The 19,057-nt window shown below is 45.8% G+C and overlaps 1 protein-coding gene across 3 annotated transcripts in view; it reads left to right on the forward strand.

Moving 5' to 3' along the window:
• The window catches only part of SEPTIN11 (septin 11), an 87,926-nt gene that overhangs the window by 59,989 nt on the left and 8,880 nt on the right, over positions 1-19,057 (forward strand). For all 3 annotated transcript variants that reach the window (XM_037051002.1, XM_037051001.1, XM_037051000.1), the window contains exons 4-8: positions 1,654-1,840; positions 4,755-4,916; positions 9,594-9,690; positions 10,949-11,117; positions 17,668-17,800. In XM_037051002.1, the coding sequence (XP_036906897.1) occupies positions 1,654-1,840; positions 4,755-4,916; positions 9,594-9,690; positions 10,949-11,117; positions 17,668-17,800 (748 nt within the window). The remainder of the gene's footprint in view (positions 1-1,653; positions 1,841-4,754; positions 4,917-9,593; positions 9,691-10,948; positions 11,118-17,667; positions 17,801-19,057) is intronic.

Raw genomic sequence — 19,057 nt, forward strand, 5'->3', positions numbered from 1 at the left:
CACAATAGCTCTCTGGTGCAGATTTTACTCTTGTCATTGGTTTACCTGGGAGGAAACTGAGGCACAGAGAGGTTCAGTAACGAGCCCAAAGTCACCCAGCGAGCAAGTCATAGAGCTGGATTTTCCTCCTGGGTGCGCTGGCCTGAACCTCTGCTCCTCTCCTCCATCCTGTACAGCTACCCTAGGACGACAGTGATGGTTATTATTGTGTAACACCTGCCTCTGTTTTAAAATCAGAGAACATAGAAGACTCATCATTTGCTCATTCTTTTCATTGGCATTTTGCTTTTCACGATTTAGAACTTTTTACTACTATTGCTGAGGCATATTCTACTCCCTTGTTAAGCCTCTGGAGATGTTGTCTGCCTAAAGTAAAGTAACGGTCTGTGGTAAGTTACCAAGGGAAAATGTCATCAAAAGCTTTTGTCTGATAGCGTTGGTTTGAGTCATAAATTTGTTTGACTTAGTTTGGTTTTGGTTTTGATTTTTAGTTTGTTATTTCTCTTAAGGTGTCTGCTGTCACCTCATAATAAAAGATTGGTAGTTCCCCTTCAAGGGTTTCAGTTAATTCATAGCCCAGGGATGCAGTGTTGAAAGGATTCTATATTTCTTAAAGCTTACATGGTTCCTCAGCGGTGTGGGAAGTTTGAGGAGAATTAACCTGTTGTATTCCTAGTAGACCGACCTCATTGCTGCTGACTCTGACTTCCCTTGGAGACCTGAGAGAGTTCAGGGCTTATGCAGCGACCTAATGTACCACTTAATCTCCAGAGAACATGTGGCTTATTGAATAAGTATTCTCCATGTGCTATTAATGGTTGCATTTATGGTCAGTTAATAGCATCATACATAATAATCCAAAAAAGATTTGAATTATGATTTGGAGAGAAGAGAAGGTTATAAAATGTATCTTTAAATCATAAAATTTTAAATCCTAAAATTATCTTTAAATCATAAATTTAGAATGTTGAAGACCACAGTGGTCCAGGCAGTTCCGTGTATGGCTGAACTCGTGGAATGTGCACAGGGCTTTCCAGGAGAGCACGGAGAGCCCTGCACCTCCGCAGGCACGGGGCAGAGGGCCAGGGAAGAGCTCCCAGCAGGAGGCGGTGCATATCCTGAAGGCACAAGCCAGTTTGTTTCATGCACCGATGTCAGTCAGTTGGCACAGGCTGTCACAACCACTGTGTTGGGACAGATGTGGAGGTTCAGTTTTGCCCCAGGAGGAAAGACTGCCACTATCCCTTAGCACTATGTTCCTGGGCTCCCCAAGGAAAATGACAACATGCCCCATGTGTTTATAATAATCTCTGTGTTAAAGGGTGCATGATAGCCAGGAAAATAACAGGAAGAAGTCTGTTGCAGCAGGTACAGGGGCTAGGTGAGCGGGGCTTGGAGGCAGAGCTTGTGGTGCTTGGCTGGGACAGAAATGGTGAGCCCGGGGGAGTGGGAAAAGGGCGCCTGGAGAGGTGTAGCTGGGCCAGAGGACAGAGGGCCTGGGATGCCAAGGAACTGGGGCTTTGGCTCTCAGGGAAGAGGGAACATTGAAGTCTTCCCTGGGGCCCTGTGCCACGTGGAACTGCACAAGAGGTTTGTGAGTAGAAACATGCTGACCTGAAAATGTGTTTTAGAAAACGTCCTTCTGCTTTCCAGCTATAAGCCGATAGTGGAATACATTGATGCCCAGTTTGAGGCCTACTTGCAAGAAGAACTGAAGATCAAACGTTCCCTGTTCAACTACCACGACACCAGGATCCATGCTTGCCTCTACTTCATTGCCCCTACTGGACATTCACTGAAGTCCCTGGACCTGGTCACCATGAAGAAGCTGGACAGTAAGGTACTCACTGCCATTCCGGCTCCTTCCGCCATACTGGTAGATCACCTTTATTTGAAGACCCCAATTTATTCTCTCCTCTTACTGTAATTTGTCTTTATTTTTTAAAGGCAATTTTTTTTAAGAATAGATCTAGGTTCACGGCAAAAATTAAGAGGGGGAGGTACAGAGGTTTCCCATATACCCCTTGCCCCGGGGGCATGCGCAGCCTCCCCCATTACCAGTAGCCTCCACCAGGGTGGCCCCCTGATGAACAGTATCGATATATCATAACCCCCCAAAGTCTGCAGTTTACATTAAGGTTTACTCTTGGTGTATATTCTATGAGTTTGAACAAGTGTGTAACAACTTGTATCCATCATTATAGGATCATACACGGTAGTTTCTCTGCCCTAAAAGTCCTCTCTGCTCGTCCATTCATCCTTTTACCCCTCCCCTCCAATCCATAATTTGTGTTTTCTGGTTCATAGAACCATAGGTCTGAGCAATGTGAGAAAAATGCTTCAAAATCTCTCTGGATGTTAGGAGAAAATAAAACAAATGAAACAAACAAACAAAGCCATGTAGCTCTGCTACAAAGTATTTTTAGTTCTTATATTAGCATTAGTGTGGGCTCTGGCGAAGGCTAGGGAACTACCTCGTGGAGGCAGGAAAGGGTCAGAGGAGGGGTTAAATTTAGGGAGGTTAGAAAATAAACTTACAATTTGTTTATTTCCCCAAAAACCTTTGCTAAGTTTCTTAAAAGGGTTAGATTTAATTAGAAGTTTAGGATGAAAAAAAATAAGTTAAATTTTTAAACTATGAGACGACAGTCCACCTTCTTAGATTTTAAAACCGAGCCACACCTGTGCGTTGGAAAGAAGTCTGAGCTTTAGTTGGGGCCCTGAGCTGTCTACATTGATAACCTCTCTCTTTCACAGCATTTGAAGGAAGGGACTGATAAGTTTGATAACATTTGTTGATACATTTTTTGGTTAATTTAATTTTTCATTGTGACATAAACAGAACATAAATACATTCTGAAATAAATCAGCAGCAAATGAAAACAGCCACAAGATGAAGCCTGGGCCTGCAGCAGCTTGAAGCAGGGCCAGGCTCTTTGGCTTCCCTCGCTGGTTCACAGAATACTCTCTCGGCCTGAAAGGATTATTGCAGCTAGCAATACTGTTGGGAGGATAAACAGAAACCCTCTTCATCCCACTGGGTTCAGCCGCAGTAAGCCATCAATGGGGGGAGCACATTGGGCACTGGGGCCCGTCCCTGTGCTGCCCTGTCCCCGAGAGGCGGTGGGGAAGGGCGGAGAGACAGGTGTCTTCCTCATCGAGGCCGAGTGCATAGGCCACGCGAGGCTAATATCCAACAGAGGACTGTTTGGTAGAGCTGATTTAAAAAGGAAAAGAAAATAAGGCAAAAGAGTAGCTTAAAAAGTAGCTTAAAAAAGAAAAAGTCACCACAAGGCAAGTTAAACTGCGTTCAAACAACCGATATCATCGAGTTAGTGCTAGGGAGCACCCGAGAACGGTATCGTCAAAGGTGTGTTTATACAAGTAAAGTGAAGAGTTAAGGCAGATATATGACCATTTCAGGAAAGATTTGCAAGTACGCCTCCCTGAGGAAAGAGACCTTAAATCTAAATTGCCTGCTGTGTCTATCTACTCTGATCAAATTGCCAGAAAACAGTGACCCACTACCCTTTTGTCTGTGCGGATATCAACTGAGTATTCAACGTGAACAAAAGATAGCCCATATGAACAACTGGGACATTGTCGTTCCTCCGGTCCTGACCCAAATGTGCTCCCCACCGTCACGGGTGCGTTTGTAGTCTGCTGAGGACAGGAGGAAGCCCAGGTGGGACGAGATCGGGAGTTGATTGAGTAATGGGTTTTTCTATCAGCGTGTCATCTCATTCTGGTTTACCAGGGATTTTTGCTTAGGCTCTTGGGATAAAAAGAGAAGCAAAGGAATGCAGACATGACCTGGGAAAGCTCTTCAAGACTCTCTTCCCTGGCCAGGACTGCTTTCTCTCGGAGCAGGTCCCTTTTTGCCTGAGCCAGGGCAGGACGGGGCTGGGAACATGGGCCCAGCTCTTGGGTGACAGCAGCATCCTATCGAAACCTCTGTGCCTACCAGGGAGGGGAAGAAAGTTAACTTTAAAAACATATCCTGTGCACAGTGCTGGCAGAAGCTGGGAGAATATCCCACCTTGGGGTCTGGGGCTCCCCCTGCAGGACACCCTCGGCTCTGGTTGCATCCAGTGCTCCTGACCTCTGTGACCGATGCTCTGAAAGCAAGCCCAGCCTTTGGCACTGGGTCTCATTCTGGCATGAAGGACTTATGTGAGCTGACTTTCAAAGGAATTAGTTGGTGTGATGTTGAAAGTTTCTGAAGTAGGTAAAACCATTTTCGTTTTGGTTGATACCTAGGTGCTCTACTCCTAGTAGTTTCCAGGTTATCAGAAGAAAGAAAAGATGTTATCCTGTGTGGAGCTGAATAGTTCACTGATCTAACTAGTGAACACTTTATTATTAGACTGTGAAGAGCATGCCAAAATCAAGTTCCTAAAGGAGCTGGGAGGGTTCTCAAAGGAGTGGTTGCTTATTCAAAGAATAGCTTCTTTGTCATCGCTATTTGTCATGGAGTAGCACTTCCTTTTACTCTGTAAAGAATGAGGTAGCCCAAGAGAGGAAATTACAAGTGTGCTTTCGGTGCAGATGGGAGGAAGTAAAAGTGTTCGCAGATGAAACTAAAAGATTAGCCCATGTCTTCATAATTTTGCGTCTAAGTCAAAAGTCCCATTTTAAATATCTTTTTAAGTGTAATTTTATCATTTTTATTTATGTTTGCTATGTTTTATTCATTTGTCTAATTATTTTTCTCACATTGGAATTATGTAAAAATGGAAGTGTTTGTTTTATAGGTGAACATCATTCCGATCATTGCAAAAGCTGACACCATCGCCAAGAACGAATTGCACAAATTCAAGAGTAAGATCATGAGCGAGCTGGTCAGCAATGGAGTCCAGATATATCAGTTCCCCACGGACGAAGAAACCGTGGCTGAGATTAATGCAACCATGAGTGTAAGTCCTCGAGTAAGAAAGGGCCAACCTGTGATTTTCCCGAAGGCTGGTCTCGGTGTCCGCCTTGCAGAGCGGCCGGGACGCTGGCAGGGAACCTGATGCCTTCGGGGAAGTTTCAAGTGGTGAGACCACCCTTCAGCTCCTGTTCCCACCCATCAAATAAATGGGAGAGTTAAAACGAGATGGTCTCCAATCTCCTTCTCACTCTAACAATTACGATTTCCATAGCAAATCTGTGGAAAGGGAATGCCTGCCCATTTCCCTTTCACATAAAGCAACTTAAAGGAAATAGGTCTCCGCTTGCTTGTGCCAGGGTTGGCAGGAGCATGTCCGCCTGCCTCACTTTTGCTTCTGGGATTGGTTCCCACCTTTTGTCTTCTCCCCACCCTTTCCTGAAGTATTCGGTAAACCGGCAGCTGAGGGTACACTTCCCACATCACAGGGAGGAACGGGTCAGGAGATTGATGACTACACTTCAGTAGACGAAGTGTGATCTGCTGTGATGTGATGTCTCCTGGTGAGCCCCCCTGCCCGCCTCGCCAGCTGATAGCTGCACCCTCCCACTCACTGCTCTGTGCATCTCAGCCTGGGGAATCCACGCGTCTTTTTTCATTTGGGAGTGCACAACTTCTGTAAAAGCAGCATTCTTTGCAAGATATCGATGTCTAGTAATTCTTTGGAATCCTTACAATTGTAGGTTACCTTCAGTGAAAGGTAATTAGAAGCCACCAAATTATTTGACCTTAACTACATACATGCTAAAAACTGATTCAGATGTGTACTACTGGCAGCAGAATTCAGTCTGAAGTTTAAAATTTGTGGAACGTTGAGGTATACTCTGCTGTTGTTAAGAGATCTGAACATGAAAAATTGTGTCTAATCATGCCATTGCTTTAAATGACACTTAAAAAAATTAATAGCCTTATTGAGATATAATTGATATACTGTACAATTCAGTGGTTTCTAGTGTATTCACAGACTTGTACAACCAGTGCCACAAACAATTTTAGGACATTGAAGAAACCATGTACCTTTTAGCTGTTAATTCTCTAACCATCTCAATCATAGGCAATCACTAATCTATTTTCTCTTCTCTACATTTGCCAATTCTGGACGTTTTATATAAGGGGGTCACACTGAAGTTCATCTAGAGAATTAGATGACTTGATCAAGGTCATCTAGTTACCAGCAGCTTTGAGATTTCAGCCCAGCCCTCCTGGCCCCCGGTCCTGTGCATGGCCTGATGTTCGCCACCGTAACTTAGAAGATCAGAGTTACTCACAAAACTGCCTCTCGTTTCCGCAGTTTGCCTGTGCACTTTCCTACAGAGGGCCGTTTTCATACAGGGAGGATTTCCTCCTTAAATTAATCCCAATAGGGCTAGGACTGCAGGAGCAAATGTAACTTTCTTCCTCTCTGGGGCCGTTATTATATGAATTTAAAATGTAGGGATCTCACTTATGCAGAGGTGGTCCGGCTCCACTCTGCCCTATTCTGGTCACACTCTGAATTGTGTGACCCGCTCTGGCTGTTGTCCTCCTTCTATGGCTGGGGTAGTAAAGGCTCTGGAAGGAACTGGAGAGCTGAGTCCTTCTGGGAAATAGGCATGAAGGGGTGTGAAAGGCAGGTTGCCCTAAGGGAGAATGACTGGACTTCTTCTAAATACAGAACCAAAACAAATGGGCAAGAGAGCAGGGAGGGGTTTTGGCCCGCCCGCAGGAAGTCTGGCTGTGGGCACCACCGCAGTACAATAAGCACCCACAGAAGTAGCGAGTCCCATCACAAGTGGAAGGTAAACAACGAATGGTTTCAGCTCACTCGGGAGAGAACTTGGAGGGGACTCCTGTACTGGGTCAAAGTGATACATACGGTCTCTTCTGCCTCTAAAATTCTTTGGATCTGGGTGTTTAGAGCTCTGTGATTGATAATAGTAGCACCTGACATTTTTGGCATTTATGGAGCCTTTACTATGTACCAGGTACTGTTTGAGGCTTTACACTTTTTAAAATGATTTTACTCATTTGTTTATTTTTTAGAGAGGGGAAGGGAGGAAGAGAGAGAGGGAGAGAAACATCAATGTGTGAGGGATACATCACTCGCCCACAGCTGAGGACCTGGCTCACAACCCAGGCATATGCCCTTGACTGGGAATTGGACTGGTGACCTTTTGGTTTGCAGGCCAGCATGCAGTCTACTGAGCTACACCAGCCAGGGTTCAAGGTTTTACACTTCATCTTTGCAGTAATCCCTTGAGGAGGCACTATTACTATTTCTATCTGACATAAGGGAAACGGCAGCCAATCACCTAAGACTGCACAGATGTTGGTAGCGGAGGTAGGATTTGAACCCAGGCAGCTTTGCTTTAGAGCTTACACTCTCGCCCTTTATGCTGACTGCCACCGAGCCAAGCAGCTGTGCCTGTTTGTACCATTGTCCAAGACTTGGGCTCAGATGCCCCTTGTTTATTCCACCATAGAACTGCAATTTGGGTACCAATGTGGGGTTCAGGAGGGGACATGAATGAATCTCATGCAGCGTTCTCTTTGTATCTCCCCCTATTCTTTTAAATTATTTTAATATTATTTGAAATGAAATTAAATTGTGTTAACTTCTTGAAAAGAAAATACCCGTGAACCTTTGGCTTTCTTGCTCTCTTTATCAGATTGATAGAATTGAAGATCTTTGACATTCCCAAATGAATCTGAATCTTACTGAGAAATTTTCTTTAGGTCTTCATTGCAAACAACTTCAGGTGATGAAATCCACATGAAGCGTGGAGACGCCGTCTCTGGCAGCTGCTTGTCACTCACTTTGGGTGGAGGTGGCACTCTCCTTCCTTGTTACACCAAAGTGTTGGCCCAAAGCGTCCTGTGCTGTTACTCCTCAGCTTTGGGGACCACATTTCGGCTCCCAACGTGGAGTTTGAAAAAAGGGTGTGCTTTCTCTCCTTCCCATGGAGCGGGAGGTGAACTTGACAATATCAGCGTCTTGAGCAGCAGAAAAACAGGTGCCACTCAGGCAGCCTGGGCCAAGGATTATGCCAAGCTGTCTGTGGGAGAAGACTTTGCTTTCAAGCATTCTTGCCTTTCTCAGCTTCCCTGTAGTGAAAGACAACTGGACTGGGGAATCATTTCAGGTGTTCTTGTTCTTATATGCTAATAGAAAAAACAGTTGCTGTTTTCTCCCCAGAAAGTAGCCATAGCTCCTGGATAAGCCAGTGTGGAATGCTCAGCTGTCTCGAACATCATCACTGCTTGAGCTGAGCCTGGGTGCAAGGCTTGGGCCGACAGTGGGGGCTGTGGGCGTTTCTGACTTGAACTTTGTGTGAGAGTCAGCTCCCTGAAGCAGTGCTGTTGAACAGAAATATTGCACGAACCACACAAGTAATGTAAAATTTTCTAGTAGCCACATTTTGAAAAAGTGAAAAGAAACATGAAATTAATTTTAGGAACTTATTTAGCCCAATATAGCTAACACGTTAATCATAACATATAATAAATATAAACATTATTGATGAGGTGTTTTCGTAGTAAGTCTTTGAAATCCAGCCCATACTGTACAGTTACAGCGCATCCCCACTTGAATGCACACCCAGTTACTCCTAACATACTTAAACACTTTTAAATATAAAATAGGTTCCAAAAAGATAACTTTCCTTTAATCTTTGCATCTACATTGACAAAACTGGTTCTTTGCTTTTGACAAGATCTGAGTTTGAAGCAAAGTGAAATCCAGTTTCTTGATCCTACCAGCCCCATTTCGTGTTAGTGACATATTAGTGGCCACTAAAAGTGGCCATTAGTATTGCACAGCTTGTGTCTAAAGCTCCGTGTAGAGTTGCAAAGGCCTACACAGTCTCCCTTTGGGTATAGCTCTTATCAAATATCCGTTATTTGGGGGTGGGAGGGGCGGCTGCAGCGTCTCCTCCCTCTTTTACCCTTCCCGGGTTCTCTTGCCACCGAGCAGAGGTGACAGAAGCAGGGACAGTATAGAGGCAGGTGGAAAACCAGTCTGCCGGAGCTGGGAAAGGGGACGACAGCAGGCCCTTGAGTTATGTCATTTTGTTCAATGTCATTGCATTCGGACTTGGATGAGTGAACAGAGAATGGATTTCTGGCCAGGGCCACGGTCTGCGTGGCATTGTTGTGTTCTCTCTATGTTGGTGTGGGTTTTCTCCAAGGACTCGGGTTTCCCTCCCACATCCCAAATATGTGCACATTAGGTGAACCCACGTGTGTCTAAATTGTCCCAGTCAATTTGTCCACAGTGAAGTGTGGGTGTGAGTGTGTCCAGTGATGGATGGCTGGGTGTCCTGTCCAGAGGGGTGTCCCTCCTGGTGTTCAGAGCTGCCAGGAGAGGTTCTGGTCATTCTTGATCATGAACTAGAATCAGTGAGTTGGAATCTAATGATCTTACTTGTTTTTATTAACCTTTCTTAACTCTGTGTGTAGCTCACATGTATTTCCTTATTCAGAAGTATTTTGGGTCTTTAGAAGTTTAATGATGTCTCTGTGACCAGAAATATGCCATATGAACTTAACTCTTGTTGATATCAATGAGACAATAGTAAAATGATTTTGTTTTCTGGTCGTTTTGCTTCAAGTTGCCGTTTCTAAGAACCCACTGATGGTGTTAAGCGAGGACTCACTGTCTCTCTGTCCTTGTGTTGCTTGGCAGGTGCACCTGCCATTCGCAGTGGTCGGCAGCACTGAAGAGGTCAAGATCGGCAACAAGATGGCCAAGGCCCGGCAGTACCCGTGGGGTGTGGTGCAGGGTACGTGTGTGACACCGGCAAGGGATCCTCTGTACTTAACCCTGTGCCCACCCCTCACCTTCCTCCTTCCCCACTGTGCCTGGGGGAGTCCTTAATCCTGGGCAGGGGGAAGGGTGCAGCAGGGGTGTACACCTGGCAGTCATTGGGTGTGAAAGATGCAGTGACTGGGTAGGACAACGGTGACAATGGAAAGGAGTGGCTGCCAAACCCTAGTGCCAGTGAGGCGGCCCCTGGAGGAGGATGGGTTGCATGGGAAGTTCACTAGAAATCCTGACAGAAAGGAGTCCCTCCCTAGGAGTGTGAACCAGTTTCATCAGTAAGGTATAAGGCAGCTGCAAAGAGTTTCTTGCCAACCAGAGAATGGTTGTTTCTCCATGCTTGTTTCTCTCTGGAGATATTGTCCCCCAGGTGAGTGTTGCCGCAGTAAACGTCAGGGAATCAGGAGAACAGCGGACCTGTGTCTAGCACTGAGAGACAGGACCCCAGTCTCTGACCTGCAGGAGTTTCCCAGGTGCCACTGTGACGGGCAAGGTCTCTAAACCCGTTGTGTGTCCTGCAGCAGGATGTGCAAGGCTGTAGCTTAAGGATGGTCCCGGAAGGCTCCTTCATTGGTTTGAGATGTGTGGGTCCTGTGTTCCTCTGTTCTGAATAAGGGCCATGAGTCTGTGAGGAAAAGAAATGATACCTTGGAGATCCTAGGAAAATTACAATTTTTATAAATGTTACCAATTTCTCTACAAGAAAATACTCTTCATAGAATTGATCAAATTAAAGGAGGTGGTATGTGAAAAAAAAGAAGCCTGCCCAGCTCCAGACAGCATGGATTGGTAGAAACAGGCCTGTCTTTGCAGCCAGACGTCACCGTGGTTGAATACAGACTCTGCTGCCTCTAACTGAGCAGAACCGTGCCTCTGAATCTGCAATGCAAGAGTCACAGTGCCTAGTTGGTAGAATTATTGTGAAGATATACATAGATAGCTTCATAGGTAGACATTATTTATACATCTCTTCCCACAGTGCCCTGCGCTGAGCAGGCACTGGGCAGTCACTCCTGTCCTCAATATTACCATCCATGTCAGAAATTCTGCCTTCAGTGGGGGGTAAGGTCAATCTAGTAAGGGATCTTAAGGTGGCTTTGAGTCCTCAGATATTTCAGGAGCACTGGTAACAATATCTTGGAAACATCGCTTCAGATTTCAGTGACATTATTGCTGATATCAGCCTCACCCCCCATCTTCCCCTCCCCCATCTCTTGCAGTTGAGAATGAAAACCATTGTGATTTTGTGAAACTTCGGGAGATGCTGATCCGAGTGAACATGGAAGATTTGCGGGAACAGACCCACACTCGCCACTATGAGTTGTATCGGCGCTGTAAGCTCGAGGAGATGGGGTTCAAGGACACTGACCCTGACAGCAAGCCCTTCAGGTAGGAGGCCACGTGGCAATCGGGTGTTTCCAAGACAGTGGCAAAGGCGGTGTGTTGGTGCCTCACAGAAATGCTTGTTGGATTGAAATACCTGGAGGAAAGCACCTGCTGGGGGCAGATTAAACTCATATATTGCCGGGCATTGTGATAACAACTTTATTTTTCATTCTTTTATTGTATTTTTCTCATTACCATTTAGTCCCCTTATATCCGCCTCCCCTCCGCAGTCACCACACTGTTGGTCGTGTTCGTGAGTCCTTTTTCCTTTTTGCTCAGTGCCTCCACCCAGTAACCTCTCCCCACCCCCACCAGAGTTGTCCTCCTGCTCTCCCCACTCTCCTTGTTCAGTTTGCTCATTAGATTCCACGTATGAGCAAAATCATACGGTATTTGTCTTCCTGGACTGGCTTATTTCATGTAGCATAGTGTTCTCCAGGTCCCTCTAATAACCACTTTATTTGCATTATCTCAGCCATCAATGCAGTTGATGTCATTCTCGTCCTCGGTGTACAGATGAGGAAACTAAGGAACTGAATGTGTGAGCAACCTGCCTTCCTATGAGTAGGAAGTGGGTGGGGGGTGAGTTTTGAACTAGTGTCTTCGTCAGAGAGGCCGAGAGCCTGGCCCAGGCATCTACAAAGGCGTGGCCGCTCCCTACAGTTTGCCTCATTCATTTTTGCCAAAGAGGTTTGACTTCCCCAGACTCACTCTTTTGGAAGTGTTCTACTAGCTTTGAGTGGCTCAATACAATTCTAATAACAAATGACTAGGAAAGGGGGTAACTTAGAGAAAATTTCTTATGGACTTACCCACCTCACTGATGGTTGGCTATGAAGAGGCAAATTGTGAAGGGGGAAACTATTGAAATCACTGTAAAATTAGAGGCTTAGCAGAGGCCCAGGCCCTGTCAGAGCCCAGTGAGGGGCTGGAGGTCTGCCAGGGCAGGTACCTGGCTTGGTGAAACATCAGTGGAAGGTGGGTAGTCAGACCAGGCTCGCAGGAGGGCATTGCTTCGTTCACACCGAGCCTTTGCAGTTTTTCAGTATAGATGTGAGGTGCATGTGGGCTCTGAGTCTCCACCGACAGGGGCCACAGGTTCTGTCTTCCTCCTCCTTTGCGTCTAGCCCTATAACTCACACTCCGATACCTAGGGGCTGGCTGGCCCAGTGCCAGAGGCAGCCTGCCAGTGGTGTGGCAGACTCTACCCCCAGGATCTGAGCCACCCTAGGGGTGGTAGGGGGTCTATTTTCTTGCACAAACGTTGGCGGGAACAGATGGAGACCCTAGCAGAAAATGACCTCTGGCCCGATTTGCATCCTTCAATCCCACCCTGGGGGCTTGTAAAACTGGCATTCTTCAACCACCTGAAAGGTGACTTTCTGAGTCAAGGTAGAAAATGCCTTTTTATGCCAGCAAGTTTAGCTAACTGAACCTTGAAATGCATCAACCAAAAAAGATTCCCTATAAAATCAGGCCTTCTCTGTGGTTTCTGAACATGATGAAAAATGGATTTTGTGTGGGAGAGGCTGTCTTTATTTTTTCATGTAGGTTTTTCCCTCCCCATGCATAGAGACGGAACAAAAAACTGTGATGAAATCGAACTCATTTGGCCCTCTCCTTCATCTGGATCCAGGCACGCAGGCACGGCAGAAGAGCTTGGGCAGTCAGAAGTCTGGGTCACGTCTCGACCCTTACTGTACTCAGCTCCTCAATCTGTCTGGGCCTCAGGGTCCTCATCTGTAAATCAAGGAGTGGGCAGATCAGGGCACAGTCAGTTCTAGTAAACGGACTTGCTGTATGATGGGCCAAGTAGCAACCCAAGCAGAGCTCCCTGCCAGCCCCCGACCCACGGCCCCGCTGCCCCTTTCTGGNATGGCAGAAGAGCTTGGGCAAAGTCAGAAGTCTGGGTCACGTCTCGACCCTTACTGTACTCAGCTCCTCAATCTGTCTGGGCCTCAGGGTCCTCATCTGTAAATCAAGGAGTGGGCAGATCAGGGCACAGTCAGTTCTAGTAAACGGACTTGCTGTATGATGGGCCAAGTAGCAACCCAAGCAGAGCTCCCTGCCAGCCCCCGACCCACGGCCCCGCTGCCCCTTTCTGGCTGGTGTTGGGAGTAGAGGGAAGGGATATAGCACATGAGTGGGGACCGGTCTTGTCCCTGCTTTTCTCCTGCAATGCCACTGCCCTTTGCCCAGCAGTCCCTGTCTGCACCACTCCTTCCTCATCTCAGAATACCCCCTTCTCCTCGACTCCGCCTGTCGGGTTGCAGAAAGTGTGCAGTGACTGCCCTTCTCTCCAGAGATCACAAAGTTTTCAGGCCCTGAGACACGTTTGTTGTTGCTGTTGTTGTTGTTAAGAGTGTGCAGGCCTCCGGTTGGCGGCCGAGCAGTGCAGTGCAGTGGGCAGAGCTGCCCCCTGGGCCAGGTGGTGTGGGTGCAGCTCCCCACTCTGCCACCTCCTCGTTGTGTGCACTGAATAGGTTGCTGAACACTCCGTGTCCAGATCTCTCCATCTCTCACGTGGAAGGTGATAATCCTGAGCTCACTGGTCGGTTGTGAGGATTTGTGAATTCCCACGTGTAAATAGCTGCATAAACAAAGGTGACTGTGTCACACCCTGGCATGCCCCCCACTAGGGGGGTTCCAGGAGATTACGACATATTCAGAGAGGGAATTATGCTGTGTAAATTGTTAGAATGAAGGATGAATTGAAGTGTCTGTATTCATGCTCCCTTCCCTTGACTTCCATGAACAAAACCTGCCTCAATCAAGGGTTACTAGGAGAAAAACAAGAAGGAAAAATCCTAGTTTCAAACCAGCCTAACCCTTATGAAAAATTGTGCATTTCTCACTTAGAAAGAGTGTTTATAACTGCAATTAAAAATTAAGTTGGAAGAGCTAAAAATTGCACAGGATACCATTGCTGTAGGTATCTGTGCATGGATAGTGTAGAACCAGCCCCTTCTGGACGGCATTTCACTGACTGGAAGCATCGGGAGGGATTCTGCCGCCTCTTATGCATTTCAACTGGCAGAGGATCCTGGGGAATATTTGTTCTGGGCATGCTGTGGTTGTTCTGAGTCATTTCTAAATCACTTACTGTAGTTGTGACTCCTTGGAATGAGGTTTTATGATTTCTGTCTTATATGTTGCTGGTCGTTTCCAATGTCAGACTTCTTAGGATACAGCGATCTAATAGTCCCGTTAACTGAGCCCATTTTCCTGTTCCAGCCCAGGTTGTCAAACCACTACCGGACTCTTGACTGACACCACCTGGCCAGCAGCAGCATTGCAACTCCTTAGTCTTTCTCTAGGGCTTTTCAGTTTAAGGCTGCACCCTCTGCTATAAAGCCTGTTCTTTTTTAAAAAATATTTTATTTATTTATCTTTAGAGGGGGAGGGAAGGAGTGAAGTATCTATGTATGGTTGCCGCTCATGTGTCCCCTGCTGGGAACTTGGCCCACAACCCAGGCATGTGCCCTGACTGGGAATCGAACCGCGATCGTGTTGTTCGCAGGCCCGCGCTCAATCCACTGAGCTACACCAGCCAGGGCAAGCCTGTTCTGTATTAGGATCCAAGTTACACATTTCATGAAGGAATACTTGCTCTTATTGTTTGTACTGTACTCTGGTATTTTCTGTGCTATTCTCTCAAACGTTTTCCTTTTAACATATTGGTTAAGACTCTTGATTGGGTCATGACCCATTGTGTGAAAATGCATCTCTAGAAGCTGGAGCACAAGGTGGGTTGTGGCTGGGACTGGGTGAGGCAGAGTCTTCTGGAGCGTTCTCAGTATTCTGGCTAGCAGTGTCCAAAGCACATTTATCAGTATCCCAAAGCACATTCTCTCTGTGGGTTATCTGAGGGTATGTTTACTGATTTTAGGGAGAGGGGAAGAGAGAGAAAGAGTTGCCTCCCACATACACCCTGGCCAGAGATCAGACCCACAGCCCAGGTGTGTGTCCTGACAGGAATCAAACCCACAACTGTTCAGCGTACGGGCCGACACTGTGGCCAGCTGAGCCACCCAGCCAGGGCACCGTGGATTACTTTTTTAAAATTTCTCTGATGAAACATCTCTGTGGAGTTCTAAGTCAATCAACTTAAATAGGTTCTTTACTGAAAGACTTTTCGGAGCATTTGAAATAAGGGGTGGATGGCAAACCGGTTACATCAGGTTACTTGGGGAGCATTAGAAAATAACAGGTTAGTTTGCCTTCACCTGACATCCTGAGTCAGCATCTCTAGGAGTGGAGTGAAGAACTGTGTTCGGCAGCCCAGTAAAACACGCCCAGGCGGCCCTGGTGTGCTGAGGCTTTGGGAGCCCTGCACACCGTCCGTCCTGAAGGGAGATTGCACATAGCATCTCCCTTAATTCTTTTCACAGGCAAACCCCTCTGTTTAAGATCTCTTGAACTAGTGCTCTCTGAAACACATTTGGGGTGGTATTTCTTGGTAGCATTTCTATAAATGGTGTCCCACTGCTTATGAGAAAGCACATAAGATGTATTTATTATCCTAAAATCATCAAAAAACAAGTTTCCCCCCCCAAATTCCACAGCAGGGAAATACCATTTTTTACCTTTGGCAATTCTGACTCAAAATAATGGTGATCAAGGGTTTATTGGAAGCTAATAAAATCAAATTAACGAATTACGTTCTTCTATCATTGATACATTCCTATATTTTTGTGGCTATAGATCTCAAATTTTCAAGTTCAAATATCGCTATTAATATTAACCAACATTAATGTTGGCTAAACTTGTTTCAGCCTCATAAAATAACACCAAAGCTAAATAAATATACCTCTGGAAACTCAAAACACAGGATTCCTCATTAACTGATAGTATTGATGCTCTTGAGAGCAGGAGAAGTTACTTTTAATTAGCCAATAAAAGCATTGATTATAGAAGTAAAAATAATCTTAATTAAGATGTTTTCTAATTGTTCTTTATTTTTTAAGATTTCATCTATTCGTTTTCAGAGAGAAGGGAAGGGAGGAAGAAAGAGGGAGAGAAACATCAATACGTGGTTGCCTCTTGTTCACCACCCCCCACTGGGGACCTGGCCCGCAACCCAGGCCTGTGCCCTGACTGGGAATCAATCCAGCGACCCTTTGCTTCGCAGGCTGGCACTTATTTCACTGAGCCACACCAGCCAGAGCTAATTGTTTAGGTCTTTGTGTACATGCACAAGCACTCCCACCGCCTGAATGTCCATTTTCTTTTTCTAAAGGACACCTGTGAATGCTGGGGGTGGCTCTCCATGGCGCCCGGGGTCATCCAGAGGTGCTGTCCAGTGTGGGGTCAGCACTTGGGATGAATTTGGTCCACGGGTGAAGGTGGATAATTCAGCAGGCTCCTGTTACTGTGACAACTCTTGTTTTAGGGGCCTGCAAGGGAGTGATAGCAGTCGCACCTTATAAAAATGTCACCACATGTTTCTGTTTCTATGGGGGTGGGAGTGTGTTGTCTTAAGTTGTGTTACCAAAGGCGATATTTCTGTAAACATGTTCGTTCTGACTTAGAGATAAAGCTGATTCATGGCATTTGATTTAAAATATTGGGCTCCAAATTCTGTAGACAGTCAGGAGGAGGATGGGGTTTAAAATAAAAATAAAACTCCTCCCTGCTCTATTTACACATGGTAATACAATGTTGAAAGCAGCAATGCCCTGGCTGGTGTGGGTCAGTGGATTGAGCCCAGACCTGCGAACCAGAAGATTGTGGTTTGATTCCCAGTCGGGGCACATGCCTGGGTTGCAGGCCAGTTCCCAGCAGGCGATGCACGAGAAGCAACCATACACTGATGTTTCTCTCACTCTCTCCTTCCCTTCCCCTCTAAAGATAAATAAATTTAAAAAAAAAAAGAAAGCAGCGACTTTGTGGATCATCTTCAGATCTTCTGTTGTCTCTTTAGATAGTATTGAGTCCATTTTCTAAACTGGAGACTGGAGGCAGATGAGTGGGGAGAGGGTCACACTTGTTAAGCACTGAATGCTTTAGTCACGGTGCTCCATTGAATTCCCATGGTCAGATCCCTGGAAGGTAAGTGCTGTTGTCTCTACGTCTTACACAGGGAGCATTGAGGCTCAGGCTGTGCCCTTGCCCAGCTCAGTCAGTAAGTCGCTGTGGCCAGAATCCAAAACTTGATCTGTCCGGCTCTAGTATCTCTACATTTTTCTACCTATGTGACACCACCTCCACCTTCTAAAATTCTTTATCATGTCTTTGGTGTCTACCTGGTGTGCTGATCCAGAAAATATCAGCCAGCCCAGCCCACCTTTCCCTGTATGAATAGGTGTAGAATAAAACGTGGCCAGTAGGCACGGCCTGTTAGCGCTGCACTGTGCTTGTTGGTTCAGCTCTGGTTCTTGGTGCACTTTCTTTCTGACCCCCACACAACTGAAAGGAAGATGGTGCTGCTTTATGTGCCTTTAGATGGTGCATGGCAGCCCTGTCTACTTTTTGAAAGAGAGTGGGTAGAAAGTCTATGAACTGAAATTTCGTATACAATTTCAATGACACTGTCTTTGTGACTTTTGAATAGCCTTCAGGAGACATACGAAGCAAAAAGGAATGAATTTCTGGGAGAACTTCAGAAGAAAGAAGAAGAAATGAGACAAATGTTTGTTATGAGAGTGAAGGAAAAAGAAGCTGAACTTAAAGAGGCAGAGAAAGAGGTAAGGCATCTGTTTGTCCTTTATCAAGGGAGAGAAATCAGCAAGGTGTTTTATCCATACTTCACCTTTTATGAGACTTTATGCTGTTCCAAGTACCTTCAGCATACATTTGACCACACACATGGCATGCTAACTAGCAAGAAAAGTAGATCAGATATTCTTCTCCCCATTTTACAGATGATAAGACTGAGAGTCACAAAGGTTAAGCAATTCATGCAGTCATATTTCTAGTTAGCACAGCTGAAACTTAAACAAGATCTTAGGTCTCCGGACCTGGCCCTACTTTCTTTGTACCTCTCTGTGTCCTCAGTACACAAGTTTGAAATGGGAGATTTGAGATCCTGGGACTATGATTATTGTCTTAGTCTGTCAGCCAAGTAACTCGGTGAGCTAAACAGCGGTGGCCCATCGGCACTGACAGGGGATGGTCTCTGTACGCTGCACCTGTGCTCACGTCCCCTTTGTGGGCCTGCACTCTCTACTCCAGCTTCCCCTTGACTCCATCTCATTCCTGATGCCCAGGCCCAACTAACGGCTCCCTGGAAGTTCGCATGGATTTCTGCTGTAACACTCATCCCGTAGAGAGAGACTGTGTGTAACAGGCTTGCCCTGATGATAACGAGTATTTCGAGTGCTTGACCTATAGCTCAGTACATTTACAAATGAAATGGTCTAATTTTCTCACCATCCCTTTTTAATTTATCTTCATAAAGATGACTGAAACTTAGAGATTATTTAAATAGAAAGCAATCGACACAGTTTTGCTGCAGAGAAAGGAAAATTGAGGCTTATTTGCAGTTGGCTTTAAGTACCACGTGGATGCTGGGTAAAAGTCTAGAATTACCCAGTAAGAGTATTTTTCTTTCTCCCTTCCAGTCTTTGTTTCTGCATTGTGGTAATTTTCGAAATTCAATTTGTCAGGGGCCAGAAATTTCTCAACATACTCATCTGTAGTCACTGTGTATGTCTCTAAGTGAATGCATATTATACATTATATAAAGAACAACTCTTATCACATGGATGAATGTGTCACGAGCATGGATAATTTTTACATTCTTTTTTATGCTTTTTACAATGAAATGTATTTTATTATCCGAAAAGGTGTGTAGGGATTCCCTGTAGCTCCACAGGATCCAGGTGTCCAAAGAGAGTACAGCTCTAAGGGATGCCTTTCCCGTCCCAGCTTGGCTCTCCCCGAGCACCAGACGCCGCCCGCCCCTGCAGTTAAAGCACGTGCAGCCCCGTGATGCAGTCCCG

The sequence above is a fragment of the Sturnira hondurensis genome, unplaced genomic scaffold, assembly GCF_014824575.4.
Source record: "Sturnira hondurensis isolate 20B ecotype Veracruz unplaced genomic scaffold, ASM1482457v3 Scaffold0007036, whole genome shotgun sequence".
Lineage (NCBI taxonomy): Eukaryota > Metazoa > Chordata > Mammalia > Chiroptera > Phyllostomidae > Sturnira > Sturnira hondurensis.